General features: G+C 42.3%; 1 protein-coding gene across 1 annotated transcript; it reads left to right on the top strand.

Moving 5' to 3' along the window:
* The first annotated feature begins 243 nt into the window (after positions 1-243).
* On the top strand, positions 244-14677 carry nat8l (N-acetyltransferase 8-like). The gene is made up of 3 exons (XM_070855079.1): positions 244-547; positions 1916-2080; positions 14310-14677. Exons 1-3 carry the CDS (start codon positions 244-246, stop codon positions 14675-14677), a joined length of 837 nt encoding a protein of 278 aa, XP_070711180.1.
* The last annotated feature ends 7229 nt before the right edge of the window (positions 14678-21906 follow it).

The raw sequence follows: 21906 nt of genomic DNA on the forward strand, positions 1-21906 counted from the left end.
CGAGAGGACCACCCCAACCCCTGAACCTGAATCTACCCGCCCTGCCTGTTTATAAATACTGCTTGAATCACACCGGCAAGTCTTGGTCGTCAGAAACGCTCAGGGTTGCAGCAGAACATCCCCCTTCGTCTTATCCCCTTCATCGTTTCTCTGTTTTTTCAGAAAATCTCACGCACCATCCATTTTCACTCTCATTCTTCTTGATTTTTTCCGAACTGTAGTTGTTTTTTTGCGGCCAGTTGCATGCATTTTTCGTCTCCCAAAATGGTTTGCGAGACTAAAATTGTTGCGGACGAACACGATGCTATACCTGGGACCAAAAAAGAGTCGATCATGTGGAGCTCTCCTCCGTCCAGCGCGGATCTGAACCCCGTCGAGGCCAAGGATGTGAGGAAAGATGCGGTTTTTATCCGCGAGTTCGAGTGCGGGGATCAAGAGGAGGTGCGGCGCATCTTTTACGAGGGTATTATGGAGAGGATACCCAACACGGCGTTTAGGGGGCTCAGGCAGCAGCCCAAGACTCAGTTTTTATACGCTCTTCTGACAGGTAAATACCCTCATTACCTTGCATCATGCTTCCAACACCGGCTTGTTTATTCCCACATTAGGATTCAGACCCACTTTTCTAATACGACAGAAAACTTAATCTATGACATTAATAATGCATTTAAGAGTTATTTCTAATCCATGAGAGCATAATGTCCGCTGCGCTTCCTTCTGATGTTTGCACCCTAATGTGATTTATTAGAGGAACTTAAATCACACACAAATCTAACGTCCCTCTACAGTGTAGGCGACGTACAGTTGAGCTGAAATCTGTTGCAGCACCACACTGTGCCGCCGCGGCTCTCTTTCCGCCGGCACACACCGGCATGTTGCTCATCATGCAACAAAAGGCATGGCCGGGAGCATGGTGCACGTGTGTAACCGGCGGGCCTGCTGATGATGTGATGACATGCCGGTGCCGTGAATGAATGACTGAATGAATTTGGGGATTGGCCCACGGGGTGCGCGCACGTACCCAAAAAGCACTCCCCCGAGCACCCCAACACACAATCCCCCGTGGCGCACCCCCTCCCCACCGCCTCCTTCCCTCCCTCCCTCCCATCCCTCCCTCCGCCTCTGCACAGCAGCCAATGCGCCAGTTATGCACTGATCTCGTTTGGCTTTTGTTGATGTTGCCGGCGCAGATTAAAGCGTCATGTATCGTGACCGGCGCCGTTACGCACGTTAAAAATCAAACAAGCCGCGACATATCCAAAATGTATGCAGTTTTGGAGTGGAAAACATAACACAACGGGACAATTTGGTGTTAACGAGACGCATGCAAGTCATGAAACATGCCAGTCCTGCCCAAAACAAATTCTATTTCACTGCGATCTGAATGCGTCTCGGTGATATTGGTAGACATTAAGAGTATCAAGCCCCCTGCGCATTTCAGCGCTGATGTTTCACACCACGCTGGGGTGCAGTGGAGTAAACTAACTACTAGGTTATTGCATGCCACGCAACAACATGCTATGCAGCATCCAGCCTGCTTGTTTGTGTCTCCCTGTGCGCCCCCCAGCGTCACATCCGACTAATTACTCCAATATGGAAGTGGTTTGATGTATCCATCACTAATAATGACTCTACTGAAAAGTTTTACCCTGAAAAAGTTTGTGCTCCTGTTTCTGTACTAATGTGGGTCAAATGTTCTGCATTGTGTGAAACTAACCCTGATCTCTCTTTACCAAAATGTCCACATGGTACCATTATAGCCGAATACATCTGTCTCATGTATTGATGCACACAAATGTCATATTACCGCTGCTGTTTTTCTTCTGTGTCTGTGTGGGGTCAAATTCTGCCAAAATCAAACATGTGATTCTCTTTTCTGACAGGTTTCGTTTATTTTTCTTCCATTTCTCCATAGTAATGTGCTTTTTCGTGACCAAATCCGTCACGCTGACCTGTTGTGCACCCCTCATTCTCATGGGTGCGCGCTACTACTACAGCAGGAAAGTTATCCAGAGTTATCTGGACTGTGCTCTGCACACGGACATGGCTGACATAGAGGCTTATTACATGACACCCACAGGTAAGACGAGGGAGAAACGCCACTGTTCTCACTGTAGTGTGACTAAGGAGATAAATACAAATTGTCTGTTGTTAGTTGGTAGTGCTCCACCACCAGAGTTGATTCTAAAAAGATAAAAAAATAAGGTATCAAAACACCCTATCCATACTTTAAAAAGTCACGGCTGTAACTTTGCTGCAGCAGGACGGATAAAATGCAAAACCCCTGAATAACTAGATGAAAAGCAACATGACTTAGACACACTTCAAGTTGACTGGGTCTAGAGCATCCTCATGCAATCCAGAGGCAACTCATCAAATATGCAGGTCGTCTCTGCTTTCCCTCTCCTTCACCCTTCTTTCCCACCCCTCCTCCCTGTCTCCTCCCCCACTCCTTCCCACACTTGCTTCCTCTCTGAGCTTGGTCACGGGTCGGGAGGGTGGGTGGGAGGAGGAATTAGCATCACAGGGCTATTGATCGCCTAGAGGAAACTGCTGATACACTTTCTGCAGTACACTCGGTGTCGGCAAGGCTCATTTCCTCCACTAAAGCTTCTGATTGGAAAAATCAATCCACCTCTAGTGTCATCTTGAACTATTCATTCTCTTCAGGAGATGAGTTTCGGGTGTGAGCGACGGCCAACCACAAGCACATTACACACACTATACATACATTTCCCTGCCCTGTAACTTCTTGGACACATTTATCCCCTGTTAACCCAAACCACGTGGCCAATATAAAAAGCAGGTGTTAGTTAAGCCAGTCAATTGCCTCCTATTGTCTCTTTCTCTCTGACATTGTGCCCTCTGGCCCTGTAATCCACTGCATACACAATTGCAATTTAGCATTCCCATTATTGCTGCAGGGCCGAGATGGTTTAGAGGGGGTCAGGCACCACTGCTCTTGGACAATGCTAATGATTATATCCATGTGAACAGAATGGGCCCAGGGGGGACGAACACCTGGGCACCAACATGCAGCTCTAATGGAGGCACCTCTGATGACTGTCATTTGTTGTGGTGTGTGTGTGTGTGTGTGTGTGTGTGTTGTGTTTTTTTATTTGAAGTATGTACAGTATAGCATGTAGGAGAGTGTGAGTATGTACATCAGAGGACTTGTTGAACATAAAGCCTCTACAAACATATTTTCTCATCAGCTTGTTATCATAAGTGATAGATTTTTCTTTTTTTTAAAAGTTATTTTACACGATCTGTTTGTGTTTCTCTCTGGTTTAATGTTGGCAGCACTCAGTTGGAAAAAGGTGAAGTCACGTGTTTCCATGCACCAATCAGGATTTAGCCACATTCGAACCAACATCTGATGACAGTTGTGGGGCTGTTTGCTTATGCTGATAACTAAACAGATAAAACCATAAAACATTGCTTATTTAGTTACTAATATTTGATATAACAGAGATTTGAAACCACGTTTTCTGGTTTTTAAGTTTGTATTTTGTTGATGTCAGTAGGGCAGCCAAGGTGTCTCCAAAATCAACCAGGAAATAGCAGTAGAAATAACACTAAATCCAAGCATATCTAGCAGATATACATCTGAACATGAGGATGAAAATCAGTCTCACACTGTACTTTCTAGAAGCAGATATCAAGGGCTACTCTGCAACCACAAAACAGTTACTCTAGCCTTCTTCTAGCTATTAGCTATTCAGCAGAGCTTGAGCTGAGATGTTTGTTGTTTTGACTGAATTTTCTAAACTGCACTGAAGCAAGTTATGCAAGATTGTGTTTGCTCATCTGTCAAGATCTCAGAACAAGGCATCGATAATGAACACTGGGTAGGCGTAGTTTAGGAGCGAGTGAAATGAGTTAGAAATGAACTTGTTTCACTTAAAGCACAAAAAAAAGAATTGAATTATCTGTGCTTTGCTGGACAATATGTTTCTTAACATTCAAGATTCATATAAGAGTAATGACCTGTAAATGTCTATGTGAGGTGTGAGCTGCGTGGGAGGGTTTGAGAGTTTGAAAAAGTGTATGAAAAAGTTTTGGCAAGGACGCAACATAAGGAATGTATGTACGGCGTTCATAAGACTGTGTGTGTGAGTGTGTGTGTTTGTGTCTTTAAGGGCACGAAAGCCAGTGAGGCTTCATATTTTGGAGCCTAAAACATAATTTTTAATCACTGAGATGTCTTAGAGCGGTGGATGATCCATTAGAGCACCACTGAATATAAATGATGTGTTGCTGCAACCCGACGTAAAGGAGAAATTTTACTTTAAATGCAGAGGAAGACACAGGGAGAGAAAGAGGCTTTTCTCATTTTCTGATAATTAAGAGAAATATGAATTGAATAAACTAATAAGACACTGAGCACAGACTGCTTGGGTAATAGAAAAAAACTAACTGACTGACTGGAGCCACATGTCCATGTACACATGGAACGACTACACCAATCAATACTCTACTCTGTGTGTGTGTTGTGATCACTCACTCTTCTGCCACTTAGGGCCAGCTGTTACCTCTTTCATTTGCGACATAATAAAGTGTGTGCGTGGATGTGATTGTGTGTGTGTCAGCAGAGAGGTTGTAAAGCAAATTGAAGGAACAATGGGTGGGAGTATAAACGTCTATGTTGGCTGTACAATAAAAGACCAAAGCTTATTTCCTTAAAGAAAACACACGCTGAGAGAGCAAGAGTTTTATACACAAATTAATCAGTTTGAAACTGTATGTGACCAAATTAAACCGTAACCTTGTTTCACAGTCTGGATTCAGATTTCACAAGTCAGGTTGAGCTTGGAAAGGAGTGCAGAAGGGCAGCTCTTCATTTCTAAAAATCCATAATTCAAATTGAACAGCTCAATAAGAGTTTGACAGTTGAAACACAAACATCTGCTGGCACAAACCTCTTTTTTTCGCTGTCCTTCCTCAGAAGCAGTAAACCAATAATGAGTAATTCTAGCAATCAATATGTCCACCAATAGCATGTTGCAAATGAAGACAAAAGGCTCCAATCTCAATTTTTCTGTAGCAACTGTAGCAAAATGTCATTAGCCTTGAGCAGCTGAGCCTGATTCCTAGTGCCACACTCATCTAAAACTTCCCCCTGTGTCATACTGAAGTTAGCAGAGCTGTTTGGAAGAAAACCACAAATGGTGCCATCAAATTGTCGTTGTTGAGTCTGTGTTTTATTTGGCAGTGGCTGCTTGTGTATTTACATTTCAGCTGATTAGCCTGTGCACACTGTGACAATCAAAGCCAAATAAGATCCTCCTAATTGGTGTCATCATCAGGTATTTTTTTCCCCCAAATACGCTCTTATGAGCATATTTTGAAAGATGCCAACTGAAGGTTTGTGTACTATAATAAACAAGCAAGCTTAGGCTACTAAACTAAAACTATTTTTTTTTTTTTTAGCTTTCCACAGATTTAAGAAGCAGCTAAAATATTAAAGTCTGCTTCTAGTCATAACATTTGCACAACATTTTCCCCAAATTTCTCATTGTATTACGTGCCTGCTTCATGTCAGCACCTATCTCATCAAAGAGAGTTCACACGGTGACGCGCTCCTCTCATAAGACATTAACGTCTGAGTTATCATTACTACGAGACTCCATCACTCGATCCCATAGGGCCACAGCACAGAATAGGACACCAAAGGATGGGAATATCTTACTGCTTTTCTGAGAAGGGAAACCAACTGTAGATACAGGCAGAAGGAGGTTTCCCTCAAGTTTAAGCAGTAGGCGGACGGCGAACCCCCTCCCTTGCGCTCTTTACTCGCTCAATCACTATAGGTCACTGTGAAGCTGCTTAGTGCCTTAAAAAGTGGATGTAATATAATGAGGGCAACACTAGACATTGAGCCAAATCCTCCCTGGAGGTGGAGGCGATACCCACTCAGTAATACTGGCGGTTTAATGAGGCGTCATGACCACTGCGGGGTCTCATCAATGCAGGGAGACATTATAATACCCGCCGGTCAGTCTCGCTGTAGCTTTATGTGTGTGTGTGTGTGTGTGTGGGATGAGTTCGCTCTGTTCCAGGGGAGAGAGCTGCTTCCTCCTCCAGTACCTGCTGTGCTTATTTTAGCTCTGAACGACAGAGAGAGAGAGAGAGAAAGAGACAGAGAGAGATAAAATGTGTGAAGAGAGGGAAGGAGGTGAGTGCTAGATCGAAAATGGGGGCATCTGAGGGGGGGGCTTCACAGCTATAAGGTATATTACATGCGTGAGTGAGAGAGAAATAAATAAATAAATGTGTTGCTAGTTAGAACACAGACAAAGGGATCTCCTGGGAATATTTCTGAATCATCAGCTGAGAGCCTCAGATTAATGAGGCATTTGTCTTTCTGTGATCACCTCTCCCTCCCTCCTGTTGCGGTTTGAGCCACAGCCTTCTCTCCCTCTTTCCCACCTGTATCGGTCCTCCGTCTCCTCCTCCTCCTCTTCCTCTTCCTCTTCCTTGCTATGTCTCATCTACGCTGAGGAGGTGCTGTAGCGAACAACTGGTCTATCCATCATCCTGGCACAGAGGAAGTGATGTTTCCTCCCAGCCGTGAAAAAGAGCCCTCAGTCCTTTTCAAAAACTGAAAAAAAAGAAAAAAAGAAAATGTAATTTACCATTCATTCTTTAATATATCAGTGGTACTGGACAGTTTCATTAACTTCAACAGAATTAGAAACTTAGTAATTTTTTACACTGTAGGTAAATTAACGCAGGTATAGCACAGCATTCAGGTTCAGGTCTGAAACAATTAGACTCCATTAATTGTTTATTCATTTTTCAGAAACAAATGCAAAATATTGAGATTTGCTTTCCTCAGTTTTACGTCACTGTACACTGAATATCTTTTGGTTTGGGACTGTTGGTTTGACAAGTAATACATACACATTTCACTATTTACTGACATTTTAGAGACCAAACAATTCATCAGAAAATAATCAACATATTTATCAACTCTGAAAATAAGTTGCAGCCCTTGTAGATGAGAAGGTCGATATCACTTTCAGTCTGTCAATATGAATCTACAGTCAGCAGCAGGTCAACTTAGCGTAGCATAAAGACTGGAAACAGGTGGTAACAGCTAGCCTGGCTCTCTCTAACTATGCCCCAGGAAGCGAATAAGTATATTACCCAAAATGTCAAACTATTCCTTTAACTATGAGGCTACATTGTCCACAATAACATCTAAAACTTCTGTATAGTTGATGTAAATCTTGACCAGACATGTTGTCCTTTAGGCTACTGGCTGACTCGGCTGTTCCCTGCCTGTACATGAAGAGAAACTCATCTTCAAACCAGTCCATTACATTAGCTTCATGCTGGATGTGTATGTGCATCTTTTGTTTCACATTCTGTTTAAATCAATACTGAACAAAGACAGTCATTGGGACAGTAATCGCAGCAGTGTGCGTTTTTCTCTTCTTTACTCCCTCGTGACCGATCACAATACTTGATTGCAACAAAGCAATGTTTATAAAAGCCTGTTATCGATGGCGGACTGATTACTTGTGTGTTCTATAGATTCAATTTGATTTTTGCAGATTGAGCCAAACCCGCTTGGTCTTGCTTTACACAGGAAGAACACATGTAGGTTCTGATATAATAGGTTGGAGTCACATTTTGCATGTTGGTGTGAAGCCCAGCCTGATGGCCTTTGACGCTGGGAATGAAAGGGGAGAGAGTGGCTCAGGCTGCAGCACTAGCAGCCATGTGAACAATGGCATGCACACAGGAAAGTGCAGCATGTCTGTAAAATATGGGCGTGTACCTGCATGCTTGCATACAAACATGAGTACATGGGCAGGAAGGCAGTAAAAGCAACAGTAAAGGGCCAGATAATGAGTTTCTTTGAGCTAATGGAAGCGCAGGAAAGGGTGCATGCACTGTGTGTGTATGTGTGTGTGTGTGAGTCTCTGTTAAGTGTGACAAGACATAGGTCAATGCATCAGTCTCCTTTGCACATAGAGCTTAACGTAAAGTCCAAGTTAAAGGCTCTTTCTTCTGTAAATGCAGGTTTTAACACACATGAATTATTAATTTGCTATAATTGCACTGTTGTGTGTTCGTGTAAACATGGACAAAGCATGTCCTGTGTCTGATGGTCACCTCCACTCACCCTCATTTGTCCGTGACGGAGGAAGAAACTGCTGATGCATAGGTTATACATGACAGGCTAATCCATACTCCCAGCATGCACTCTGGCCTGAGGAGGAAGGTGTGTGTGTGTGTGTGTTTGTATTGAAGGACATGAGGAAGGATGCATGTGTTGTGTAGGATTGAGGAAAACTCTTAAGAGGAAGCATCATCTTGAGCATTTCTGCTTTAGAGGGATAAGTCGAACATCAAAAGAAGAAGTAGTAGCTCTTTGTTCACCATTTATGAACTGGCTGCAGCTGCCTGTGTTCACGCTCTAGAGATAAAACAGTCCAGAATGATCATTAGCGTCATGCATGTACTATAAAGGAAATATACAGTATGTATAGCAAAGTAAATGTCAAAAAAAGCATCTTATAGGATTCCATTTATTAGCCAGTCCCAACTAAAAACAACATACATGCATTTTTAGCGAAGCAAGATACAATAATGTGGTTAGAATAGAAAATGATGCTTTAACATAGCCTGATACTGCATCACATGTATACTAAGTAGAGATAAACACCAGCAGCAATGCCTACTTGCCATTTAACGCCTGGCAGGGTCAGATTAATCATGCAGTGATGCAACAATTTTACTTTCCTGAAACAGAAATCACCGGCGTTTAGTTTACCCTGCAACAATGACACACATGCTGTGAGGAAATATAAAAATAACACTTAGAAATAACCATAAATTCACTGTTTAGTTATGAGAACACGGAGCTAATTGAAACAACACACAGAGAATAGAGTCAAGCCACTTATGAGCTTTTGTCAGGGCTTACACCCACAGAGAGCTCGGGCGTTTGGCTCACAGGGAAGTGAACGACAGCACAGTGAGGCGGCGTCTAGACTGAACGCTTATCAACCGAATTAGCCCTCTAGGTTTCATCTGAAGGAAAGAGAATAATCTTGTTAGACACCATAAAAACTATTCCTGTGTACGCGCCCCTGTGCGAGCAAGTATTTGAGTATGTGTGCGATTTTTCGGCTTTTATTCAGGGTTCATATCAAACATCAGCCAGCATTTAACACTCCCACACGAATGCACGGAGGCATATTAATATTCTTGTGAAGTAGTTAAAGAAATTAGATCTGTCGAATTAATACAGTAATCATATTTTTGCTTGTGTGAGAATCGTTACGAATGGTTTATTCCCAGAGCTCAAAGCTCTTCCTCCCTGTCTTGATTTATTTCCTGTCTTGAGATCATCTGTATTCTTCGGGTCACCCTCCCCCCTCTGTAATAATGGTAGATTTTCAGTCCTCCCTGCCCCCGCCGTGTTTGTATGCCCGAGGAGCAATAATGGATCTTTTCAGGCTCATCACTATTACTGTTAAACACAGATGCCTCGCCTCCCTCCCCTCCCTCCTCCTCTGCTCAGTCTTTCATTCAGAGAGGACAGATGAATGACTTATTCTTCATTGTCCCTCTTTCCTCTTTTACTAACTCCCCTTTCTGAGTGAGTAAGCTCATTCATACGACTCTCCGGCCTCAGTTAGACGCACCAAAACATGAGCGGTGCACTGTGTCACTACTCTGTGGAGCTTTACTACTAACCAATGAGCTGCTTTGCTGAATGCCTTGCTCAAAAACACCAAAGGAAGAGTTGTTGAGGTGCTTAATCATTCCAATCAGACTTGTTGTGACATGGAGGACTAAGCAGCTTCTCATTCGTGAACTGTAACCTGCAGTATTTAGCAGGAAAGAGGGAAGATAGATGAGAGTAAGAAAGACACAAAGAGGAGAGATTGGCTTGAGTTTTTGTTTTTTACAGACACTAATCTTAATATTCTCTGCAATGTCTGACCATTAACGACTCTCCAATTTATCCCAACAACAGACAGACATAATAACGTCTCCATCTATTATTTCTTCTCATTACAACCTTCAAAACTCCAACCTAGGACAGAGGATCCATCGTAACTTTCTAGAGAGAAACAATCTAGTCTCAATTATCTCACTCACTCAGTTTGAGTCTGTATAACTCACTACACTGTTCCTCCCTCCAGTCCGTCCCACAACCAGTAATGACGCTGCAAAGTTAAAATTCACAACAACAGTCCTAAGGTATTAAACATGTCCTATATCAGGTACTGGGCTGTGAGGGAGCTGGAAAACAAAGAGTCTATAGCCATGCTAGGGACATGAGTTCATGTACCACATGTCATGACAATCCATCCAATAGTCCAGCCACATGTCAACCTGCTGGTGCCACTAGAGGAAAAGTCACAGGGTCAAATCATTAGAAATCATCCTCTGGGGACCATGAAATCATCTGACTCCGTCATCCACAAAGCCACGTCATTAGCATGGCTAAAAACCTTGAATTAATCAATTTCAAATACCACAGTATCACACACACAGTCAGGAGTTAAGTGCCTTGCCCAAAAGAGGCTTTGCAATGGTTGTTGAGGGAATGGGAGTGTGCTACTCACAGTGTCCCAGTCAGTCTTGGGATTCCAAATGGCGACAACAGTATTCAAACCGTATTTTGGATCAAACACGACATTTCAGTTGCAGATCTGCACGCTTGATGAGAAACTAAAGCATCTTAAGTGTCATATAAACAGCCTTTTGGAGCATAACGTTACGCCTCCTCCACATATCCTCCTCCTCTAAGTTTCTCTCTCCCTTTTGTTCTCTCTCAGCATCTTTCTCTATCTTCCCATCTCCAGGAAATGCAGTTCCCAGCAGAAGTAATGATAGCTCACTAAATCCATGCAGTTTAATAGTAGCGGCGTCAGATGCAGCAGATGTGAAGTTCCTTGAGGCGTGTTGTCAGGAAGCTTAGAGGTCAAGATATGCTGCTCAGCTTTCACAAGACAAGCAGAGTCAGAGGTAGAGGAGGGACAGGGGGTGGTGTAATATTTCTAGAGGGTTTTTTCCCCCCCCACTGTAGTTTATTGTGATGTTTTTGAGACACAGTGCTAAGTAATACACACAGTCTGACAGGCAGGGGGGCGGTTGGTGTGCGTGCTTTCATGTGCTGTCCTCATTCTTGGCACAGCCTCATTTCAGACAGATGGTCAGGAGGGCTTTATGGAAGTGTATTCCCCCCTCCTACGCCTCCAACACACACACGCACGAGCATGATAACGCCGACAGAGATGACACTACAGCTTTGACATCTGCCTATGATGAAACATCATTCCGTAGTATTAGTGAAGGCTGGGAGACACTTAACCGCTTACAACTTCGTGAAGTCATACAGACAATCTCTTAAATAAATCATCCATCATAGCTCCACATCATCAACTTCACACTTTGACAGCCCCAAATGGCTGATTGATTGCTCTTTTTTTTCGAGGTGTGGACTTTTTTTAGTCAGAAGTGTGATATCAGTAATCTGACTAATATACTTTAGAGACTTTTTGATCAGTTTTCTGCCAGTGTCTCTGCACCTGATACCTTAATTTAATTTGGCCAGACAGGGTGAAGCATAAGGTCTCGACTGGGGTAACATGATGCTCATATGTGTGTTTTTTTTGTTTTGTTACTCAGGATCTTTCAGTTTCAACTCTTGTAACAGCCACAATTCTTCCCACATATAATTCAAAATCACAGCTCCCCTAAGAGATTAGTGAAACACTGGCTGCAGACAGCCTCCCAGTAATGCCGTACCTGTCTAGCAGGGCAGGGAGTACTCGGGTTTTCCTGTTGCCGCTGCAGCCTACATTTGACAGCTGTTTGATTCAGTAACAGAAGCTTCCGGATCAGCTTAACACAGGCCTGCAGGGGCATTAAATCCCTACTCACACACGGGACTCCAGCAGAAGCATGACGTTAACATCACCACCTGTTTGTGCTTGTATGTTTTGGGCATCATTTGCGGGTCAGAGTGGCAGAAAAGGAGAGACGAGGGTGCGTTTAAAGGCAAGGAAAGAGAGAGTAAAGACACAGAGAGAGAATGAGGATCCAGAGCTGGTGGACAGACGGACACAGATTTCTAATGTCCGCACGGCAGCTGTCAGTCACGGAACAGTCAGATTTACTTTATCTATAACAAACAGATGGAATTTAAGTACGAAACCATGTAACCACTGCCAGCACATGTCACAAATACTGCTGACATTGATGAAAAGGCTGTTTGAACATGGTTATGCAATAGAGAACAGGAGGCTGAGAGGGTCATTTTCGTTGGAAGATTATGATCGGTAAAATAAATGAATGTTCATTTCAAGGGGATTTTAAGAGGTATGACGACATGTTTATTTACTTCTGACCCTTTTTTTCTGCGCTGCCACTCAGGTACATACACCCTGTGAACTGGTGATTCCTCTTAAAGTTTTTTTAGATGTGTCAGGTAATGTAGATGGATTATGAACAAGAGGAAATTCAAATGCGTATATTTTTCTCTGTAGGGAGCTATTTTCTAGCTCTGAGGCTAAACATGAAAGAATTGCAAAAAAGACACATCAACTCATGACATCTGCAGCTGGTGAAACAGTTGACAAGACGAGTTACAATAAAAACGTTCTGTAACTCATTGTCATTGTTTTGTGCCTCAACTATTACCACTGAAAAGTGAAAACAAAAGTGATTCACAAGCACAATCACTCTGTGTCAAGTGAACTGCTTAGAAACTGCTGCATGAACATAGATGGATATTAAAACGGGCTGACGTTCGAGCTCTTAGCGGTACTCTGGTGGAGGAGCATTGCCTGCTTACATTTTTATCTGCATTGGTCTTATCTTGCTTGTTTGTGTGTGTGTTAGTCTTTTTATCTGTCTGTCACCATCGTCTGTCTGAGTGTTTGATGTATCAACTCTGGGAGTCCAGTATGAGCTGCTGAAATAATAAATTTTTTTTTCATATGTGAGATTCAATTCCTGCTACATGATCCTGTAAAATTGGAAACTTGCCACGTTTCTTTATTTAATCCCAAAAACTTCTCTGTCCTGTGAGATCAGTGTCTCTGCTCCACTACACTGTGAGCCCTGTGCGACCGCTCTGTCATGGCTGCACTGTTAATCAGCAGCGTCTCATTGAGTGGCTAATGCCATTAAGCACCAGTCAGACACTGGTCTCTGCTCTCCTCGCTCACGTACTCTTTCTCTCCCTTGTTCCCTCCTCTCAGAGCATTTAAGCCATTACGACATGCTGCAACATGCTGCTAATGGGAAACACAGGATGCTCTTTTTGACTTTCTGATTCTAAATTCTTTCATTTGACTACTCTTGTTCTTCAAATTATTCCTCTCATTCATGCAATTCAGCATATTAGTTTGCTTTTTATGGTTATTATGATGATAGATATGATTTGTCTTCCATTATGTAAGGGCCTGAAATTCTGACAGAGATTTGAAATATGGTCTCAGGCTTCATACTATATTGGAGTGTAGCTATTGATCTCAAAAATATTAAAACAGTACAGTGATGAAAATAGGCGTTAGGTCCTATTCTTGTTACATCTTAAAGAAATAATTTCACATTTTGGGAAAAAACATTTGCTTTTTTTGCCTTGAGTTGATACCACTCACATATCTGTATGTAACTACCACCAGCAGCAGATTAGCTTAGCGTAGCACAAAGACTGGAAGCAGTGGCTTCCTAGCATGGCTCTGTCCAGAATCCATCTATAAGTAAGTCACTAACACTTTGGACATATCGGTTAAAGGTGAAGTCAGCGATTCTAATCCAATACACTTTTATTCAAATTTAGCGAATATCTCCATACGGCCCACTAGCTGTGTGTGCTGAGAAAAAATCCAGTGTTAGTACAGAGCCTTGGCTCTATAAACAGGAACTGTGTCAGCCTGTGTGAGCCAAACTACACTATTCCAGTGTGTCCTGTGCATGTTTGCGCTCCTGAACAATATGAACAATCTCTTTCCAGAATGGATGACTCCATCTTTAACCCACAACCTGTCACTTCACAGATTAAATAAATGAAATGTACATGTGTTAACCTGTGTGTTTCAGAGGTGGGGCTAGCTATTTCCCCTTGTTTCTAGTCATTATGCTAAGCTGAGCTACCTGGCTGCTGGCTCTATCAGAGTGGTATCCATGTTCTTATTTAACCCTGCAGTATTTCCCAAAATATTGAATTATACCTTAAAGTTTTTTTTATATGTAATTGCAGCCTTTGCAATAGCCTGCACATACAAAGCAACTAAATGTGATCATACATGTTCTCTTGTTTCTGTCAGGCTCCTGTTTCTGGGTGGCAATGCTTGATGGACGAGTGGTGGGGATCGTGGCGGCGCAAGGCCGTGAGGATGACAACACGGTCGAGCTGCGGCGCATGTCAGTGGACTCTCGCTACCGTGGCAAAGGTATTGCAAAGGCATTGGGTCGTCGTGTTCTGGAGTTCGCCGTTCGCAACAACTACGCTGCTGTGGTCCTCGGCACGACAGCTGTCAAGTTGGCCGCCCACAAGCTGTATGAGTCGCTGGGCTTCCGCCGAACGGGCCAGAGCGAGGACTACAGGCTCCCCGGGATGAGCCGCACGCCGCTGGAGAGGCTCTTCTTCCAGATCCGCTACAGCCGCTACCGCCTGCAGCTCCGTGAGGAGTGAGAGGTGACAGGGAGAGGGAGGTGGAGAGGGGGAGATGGAGAAAGAGAGGGACAGAGAGAGAGCGAGAGAGAGAGAGAGAGAGCGAGAGAGAGCGAGAAACGACCCTCCTCCACCTGAGAGCCCCGACCGCATCCTCTCCTGACAGCTTTTATTTATTTTATGTCATTAGAGATAACTTCGAGTACTACTTAACACTTCTACTATTTCATCTTTAAAGTCACTAACGTTTTCATTACTATTATGCTTTTGTTGCTGTTGTTTTTGTATTATACTTTTACATTTTAAATAAGAGTTTGTTTCTTTTCCTCTATTTTATTAAGCTATTTTTTGTATCTTTACCCTTCCCTTTCCATTGCGGAAGAAAAAAAAAATTGGCTTTTAAAGAAGACATCTAACTGGCACCCCAACTAGGCAACCCCCCCCCTGCCCTATGGCTTTAAGATCATGTGACTCTAATCAATACTCCCCTTCATTACTATTCCACAATGCCCTCCTTACCCCTCCCCCATTACCTCAAGCCTTTTCTTCCCTCCCACATTCTCCTAATTTCCCCACAGCAAAACTGAACACATGGGTTTAGGTGCAGGAGAGTGTGATGAGACATTTGCATTCTGTTTCACTGGGGGTGGACAGAGCAATGGACGGGCTGAGAGGGGCAGATATGGCTTTCTCGAGGGCAAAACACATAAAAAAAAAAAAAAAAACTAAAAAAAAAGTGGCGGGGGAGCATGTGGCACACACTCTCTTTTACAAAAGCTCTGCAACATTGCATTTGTGTGTGCATTGTGGACAGCGCGTGGTCACACACACACACACAAAATAACAAGTCATATGGCTTTTAGCCAGTCTCTGAAGACACCATATTGAAGCACAGCGAGAGTGTGTTACTGACCCCCATAGTGAGAGAGAGGGATGACAGGATGGTTACCGGAATATGCACCGTGTATCCTGCATCCTGGATGGATTTGAATCAACACAGTGCATCTTCCTCCCACACCCTCCTCTTCATTCTCCTCAATGATAATTCGATTGGATCTCTCCTTCCTTTCTATTGTTTTATTTCAGTCACTGCTTTTCTCGCTGAAGCTGTGGAGGGGGTCTCTGATTGGTTGAGGTGACGGGAGGGTGGAAGTTTGTCGCTGCAGTGTCACACTGACGGATCCCTAGATATAATATAGCTGCATGTCAGAGCTTGTGTGTGTGTGTGTGTGTGTATGTATGTGGGGTTGTTCAGAGTATGTATGTGTGTGTGTGTGTGTGTGTTTGATGAGGCTATGGTCAGACATTTGACCATGCCTCAACATTGTATGACGAACAATTAACCTATTTTTATTTTTGCGTGAACAGACACACCTTCTTGCTACGAGTCAAATATTATCTGACTAAACATTACTACTTTCTATGTGTACTTATAAATTGTTTACTGATTGAAGACAGATAAATTCTAACATTTTGAATATGTTTAGTATTTGACTGATAGTCATTTTATAACTTTAAACACATAGTACCACATTGTGATATGCAAAATTCAGTGTCAAAACTACGACAATTACAAAGTGGCTGCAGTCTACTCTCCACATACGTAATCCAGGTTATTGGGGGACAACTTGGGTAAAACGAATGCTAGCAATACTTGCAAACCGACAGTACATAACTGAGCACAAATAGCAAATAATTATTCAAAACAATATATTGGCATTAGTATTCCCCCTCCTCCATGTATTTATATTGTGTATACAGTTAAAAACTCATGTAGCGAACAAAACGTCAAAGTTTGTCCCATAATACCTCTCTCCATCTCCATCCTCTGACCATACAACCAGCAGTAGATTCAGCCATCCACCACTCTGAGCCTAAGTTGTGTCATCAAACCATTTGTAAAAAGTAAAATATAAAGCAAAATACAACAAAAAAAATCACATAAGATGAAAAAAGAGAACAAAAAAATTGAATACAAATGTAATTGTCATGAAGTTAGCAATGACCCCCCCCCCCCCCCCTTGCCTTGCCACCCTTTCCTCCCCCAAATCCCTCCCTACCTCCCATTCATGAATCTGTCTGCAACCCTGGGCTAGACCCCATACCTCCCATTCGAAACCTGCTCACCCTCCACTGACCTCTGACCTTCCCTGTACCAGGCCACACCCATTTCCCGCCCATCTCTGCATGCGCCACAGAGCCTTGCTGCACTGCTTTTATTATTCCATTTGAAGCTTGTTGGACCAACCCTAGACCCCGCCCCTACTCGGATGTCATCTAGGCAGTGTGTGTGTGAGACGCTCCGGGACAGGCTGGTGCCAGGTTGATGTATGGTTTGAATGAGTACGAGTGTGATGCAGAAGACACAGCAAATGGGAGAGACTCGGTGTGTGTGTGTGTGTGTGTGTGTGTGTGTGTGTGTGTGGTCAGAGTTGGTGCAAACATAGGATACACTCACCAACTGCAGTACTGCCTGGATGACATCATGCCTGCCAGCCAACCAACTGTAGAATGCAAAAAGCAATGCAAGTGTGGCATGCTTCTGTACCCGCTGTGTGTACGGTGCCTGCCCTGGAAAAGTGTAGAAAAAAATTATGCGATATATATATATAATATATATATATATACACACATATATACATATACACACACATATATGTGTATATATATTTACATATATGTATACACACATATTTAAATATATGTGTGTATATATATGAATAAAATAAGCTTCTTTTTTAGATAAACATATAAAAGAAATGTGTGTTTCTTTGTTTGGAAAAAAAAAAAGATCAATTGTACCATTTGCATGAAACGTGTCTTTGAATGCAAATATAACTTTTAGGGGAGAAACTCCTAGCACATGGCATACAGTGGAACCATAGACTTGTAATTTTTTCTAATTGTTTGTTTTATTTTAAATAATCTTTATTCTCTGTAATCAAGACAAGGGTGTGAAATTAATACCAGCCACAAGCCAGTGCTCATGAATCTTTAGGAGGTAGTCAACCTTTGTTTAGAAGTTGTGCCCCATTCTTAAAGCGTTGCTAAATTTGCAAGCAGCTGCTGAGATTCAGATTTATCTGTCACTGGCTGGAGGAAAACAAAGTTAGTTTCCTTCCTTGATCACAGTGGGAGTGAGGGCATACAACTGAAAGCATTATAGCTCTTTTTCTATGAAACCAGCTTGTTGTAAGGTTCCCAAACACTTTGCAGGACTGAGATCATCAAAGGGCATTCAATGAATGATGCAAGAGAAAACACGTGCCGTACACAGTGCAAAATCTTGTGGTTCTTTACTAGCGACAAGTGAAATATCTGTCATCCACCAAGTCCTTTGCCAAGTTTATCATATGCAGATAAAGGAAAACACAGGCAGCAGGATAGTGTCATGGTTAGCATTGCTGGTCAAATGTTTAGACACAGCTCAATGCCTAAAAATATACAGTACATACATGTTTCTGTTGCATCTAACTCTGGATTATACTTTCCACAATATATATACACTCTATTTAGGGGATGTACATACCTAATCTCAAAACTTTTTGATGTTAGCTACTTTAAGCCGTTGAGACGCCTATGTATGTCAGGTCCCATGGTACTAAGGCTTCTTCCCCATCTCACACTTTATTCAAGCCATGTGTTCAAGCCACATCTAGAGAGGGCTTAGCTACTGACTAGTTCCTTGTCTTTTAATTGGAGCCAATCTAAGAAAACCTCTAAGAAAATTCTACAAAGTGAAAAGCAAGGCACAAGTGCACCGAAAGCATCAAACAGTATTGTTTTCAAAAACACACCAGATGTTTTCATCGGGCCAACATGTGGAGGATGCCTCACACCAATTTGATGCATCTGCTTTGAACTTGGTTGTTGCTGGAGAGTCAAAAGAGGATGTTTTGTGATGTTTCTGGAGCAACAGCTACCACTGACCCTCACATAGTACTTACAAACTTTCCTACAAAGCTAGACAGAAAATTTGATAGATACAACAGCCAAACTGCAGCTTGTACACCATACTGACTTTTCTGGGTTGTCTAAAAATATAAGAATAGAGCTGACTATAAACCATCTATTTCACGTAAAATAAAATCTGATATCACAGTTGTGAAATGTAGGCGTTGGTGGTGCTGAGGCTTCAGATCTCTTCATGGAAACACCACAACAGAGACACATTTGGTGTGTCACATAACTTACGTCAGTTATGGCTGCCAGTGTGTGTGTTTCGGTCCTTTCTGTATGACTCAACCCATTCTTTATAAGACTTGGGTGAGGTCCAAAGGTTGAGAGTGAGTGGTGGATTGTAAAATAAACTGCAGTCTGGATCTTGTGGAAGAATGTGAAGTCTGTCAATTCTGAGCCATTTCTGCTGCTGCCAATCCCATTTTTTGCCTGATGAAATTTAAAACACTCCTTTATGTATTTTTGGGAGAAATTATCATCCACACTGGTACATATTCTGAACAAAGGTAATACCATTCAAAACGCCTTTGCCAAGGCCTTATGCACTGGAATCAAACGCTGGAGTTCAAATATCTTGTGGACTGCATGGCTTAAGATAGTTAAAGGGTGATTTTGAAATGTAAAGATGAAGTGCACTGATTATAATGCATTTATTTCTAGTCTGAGCAATGTCTGTTTTCTACTTCATGTGAATGCAATGCCCTGTGAAGTCTCACCTCCCATTTAAAACTGGTAACGCATACTTGTGTAGAATGTAGTAGAAACTGTATGCAACTTCTACCAGAGTGTAAACTTAGTTACAAACCATTCCTCTGAAATGTTCTGCTGATGTACAATCCAAAAACAATCTCACACATTTTTATTTGGTTTTCTGTGATTTGTTTGAGTGCGAGTGTGCTGTCCTATTGGTTGAGGTTTGAGAAGGTATGCTGCATAAAGGCCTCTCCTGTCGGAGAAGGCTCTTTTAGTTTAGAGTGCTTTGGAACCCAAAAATGATCATCTGATGCTCTCTCTCTGATGGCAGACACAGAGGCCCAAGCTGAGGCTACTACAAAAAGCCAAAGCTTCAACTTCAGCAGTTTTTAAAATCCAAAAACATGGCCACGCTTCTGACTTTGAAAATAACCAAACGGTGAAAAAATAGCAGTATTTGGCATGATCAATAATTCATTTAGTTTATCTATTGATGAAGAAGCATAGAATTCTAAAACTGCACAAATGTACAGATCCTGTGGGTGTGTTGTGTTACTCTGATGGTGTGTGTCCATGCTCAACAGCCTTGGGAACGAACACTCACAGGCATGAATGTAAACTGCCAACATTTAAGTTCTTAGAAAGATTTTTATGTTTTGAATCTTTCCTGGTTGCTTTTTTATTTTATGAATGAAAAGAACAGTGGAAAAAGGGTGAAAAGCAGCTATTGGTTCTTTCATTAAGTGACTAAACCACTACATTAGATGTTAGACATTCTGTGTGATTGTAAATAGCCGTATCTCTACCTATTGTTAATGTATTATTTACTGCAACCTGTCATCTTTGTTGGTTTTTATCCAATTCTGATGGAGTTCATTTTTGTCTCAGAAGATGGCTGTCGCCTGGAATGTTCCACCTAACGAGGAGGGCGAGGGGTGAGGGAGGAATGTGCCACATTGGCAGTTAAATGGGGGGGTATGGTGGGGCGGCGGGAGGAGGTCTGCGACAACAGAGCTCCACAGCATGGACTCCCTCTCTCTCTCTACCTCTGGTGAGGATTTTGCTCCACTGTGGCAAATACAGAAGGACTCACTTTGGACTGAGGCCACAGGTGCCAAGAACACATAAGCACTTGTAGCACAACTGTGTCTTGTTTTGCTATTACAGTACAGAAAGTTTTGATTTTTTACATTTCCTATGATGAATATGGATAAAGTTTCTCTTTCTCCTGTATTATCGACTGTATGTATCATAAGCATATATACAAGACATGATACCATAATGTATAATTCGTACTTCGACCCATGGCTTCTTTTGAAGGTGAAAAATTGCCAAAGGTGACAGTAATTGCTGCATTTTTATTCCTTATGTGGCTATGTTTTGTTCAACACAATCCTGTGCTGACTTGGTATTATTTGGCAAAAATCCTGCCCATGTGCCATCTAATCAAGCAATAAGTACAAACAAACAGGCAAAACCACAAAATAATGACATACTATCAACAATGATTTTGTTAAATACATGAAATGCTGCATCAATGTTATATCCCTCATACTGTACCAATTAGTGGCAGTGATACCATCACAGTATTGGCACTGCGACATTACCACTCATTACATCGAAGCCTGAAGGGGTGTGTGATTGTAAAATGTTTATGTTTTTTTGTATTTTTCTTTACAAAGAGGTCTCGAAGATGTGTTTTTTAAAACTCGAAGTTGAAGTACACAGATGTACCTCTGCATATTTGTACAGATGTCAATAGGAAAAAGGGGGAAATGACAAGAGGGGGATAATGGATGCTAAAGAATGAGCAGTTCAAGCAGACAGGAAAAAAGATGGCGTAGCCACACTCTGAAAGTGCAATCTACAAGTCTCTTAACTGAGCTTTTATCTAACCACAAAGACTTCCAGTTAACTGGTACCGCTGAGACGTGCACTGCAACGTCACCACCACCACTCTGTTAGTACAATTGAAAATAATCAATTAAAAACATGCTGCAGCTGCCAGAATCGCAACTCTCAACTATGTTGACTTTTCTTACAAGTCAGATTCAAAGTCTGTTTTTGAATCTGTACGTTAGTAACTGTAAAGTTGTAAAATATATTTTACTGTAAATAGCATCTGGGGGTCATTTTTACTCCTTTTGTATCAGAAACTGTGGATTTAAAATATATACAGATATATTTTAAAAAGATATTTACAGTACTAATAAAGAGATTCTACAGTAGGGCAGGTGTCTTCATCTGTATTACCTCATGACAATCCCACACTGACTAATGGCTGCCACTTTCAGGGGCTACAGTACATGCCATCTTAGCCTTGGTGTCTCTGTCCCACATTGATGGGTTCAGACACAGCCTTCCTTGTCCCGCCTGTCTGCTTGAACTCTCAAGTCGTCAGAGAGAGCATAAAACACTGCAACAGCAGCAGCTCTGTTAGCTTACAGCACACACCAGAAATGGCCATGAATATCAGTGGCTCTGGACTGAGCTATGTAGCTATAGCAAGCTGCTGCAATGCAAGGGCCTCTCTCTGCCCTGTAGCCCTGTCATGGCTGTTGTCTGTTGCCAGGAAACCGATTCGCACAAAGCACAGC

This window comes from Pempheris klunzingeri, chromosome 23 (genome assembly GCF_042242105.1).
Source record: "Pempheris klunzingeri isolate RE-2024b chromosome 23, fPemKlu1.hap1, whole genome shotgun sequence".
Classification (NCBI taxonomy): Eukaryota; Metazoa; Chordata; class Actinopteri; order Acropomatiformes; family Pempheridae; genus Pempheris; species Pempheris klunzingeri.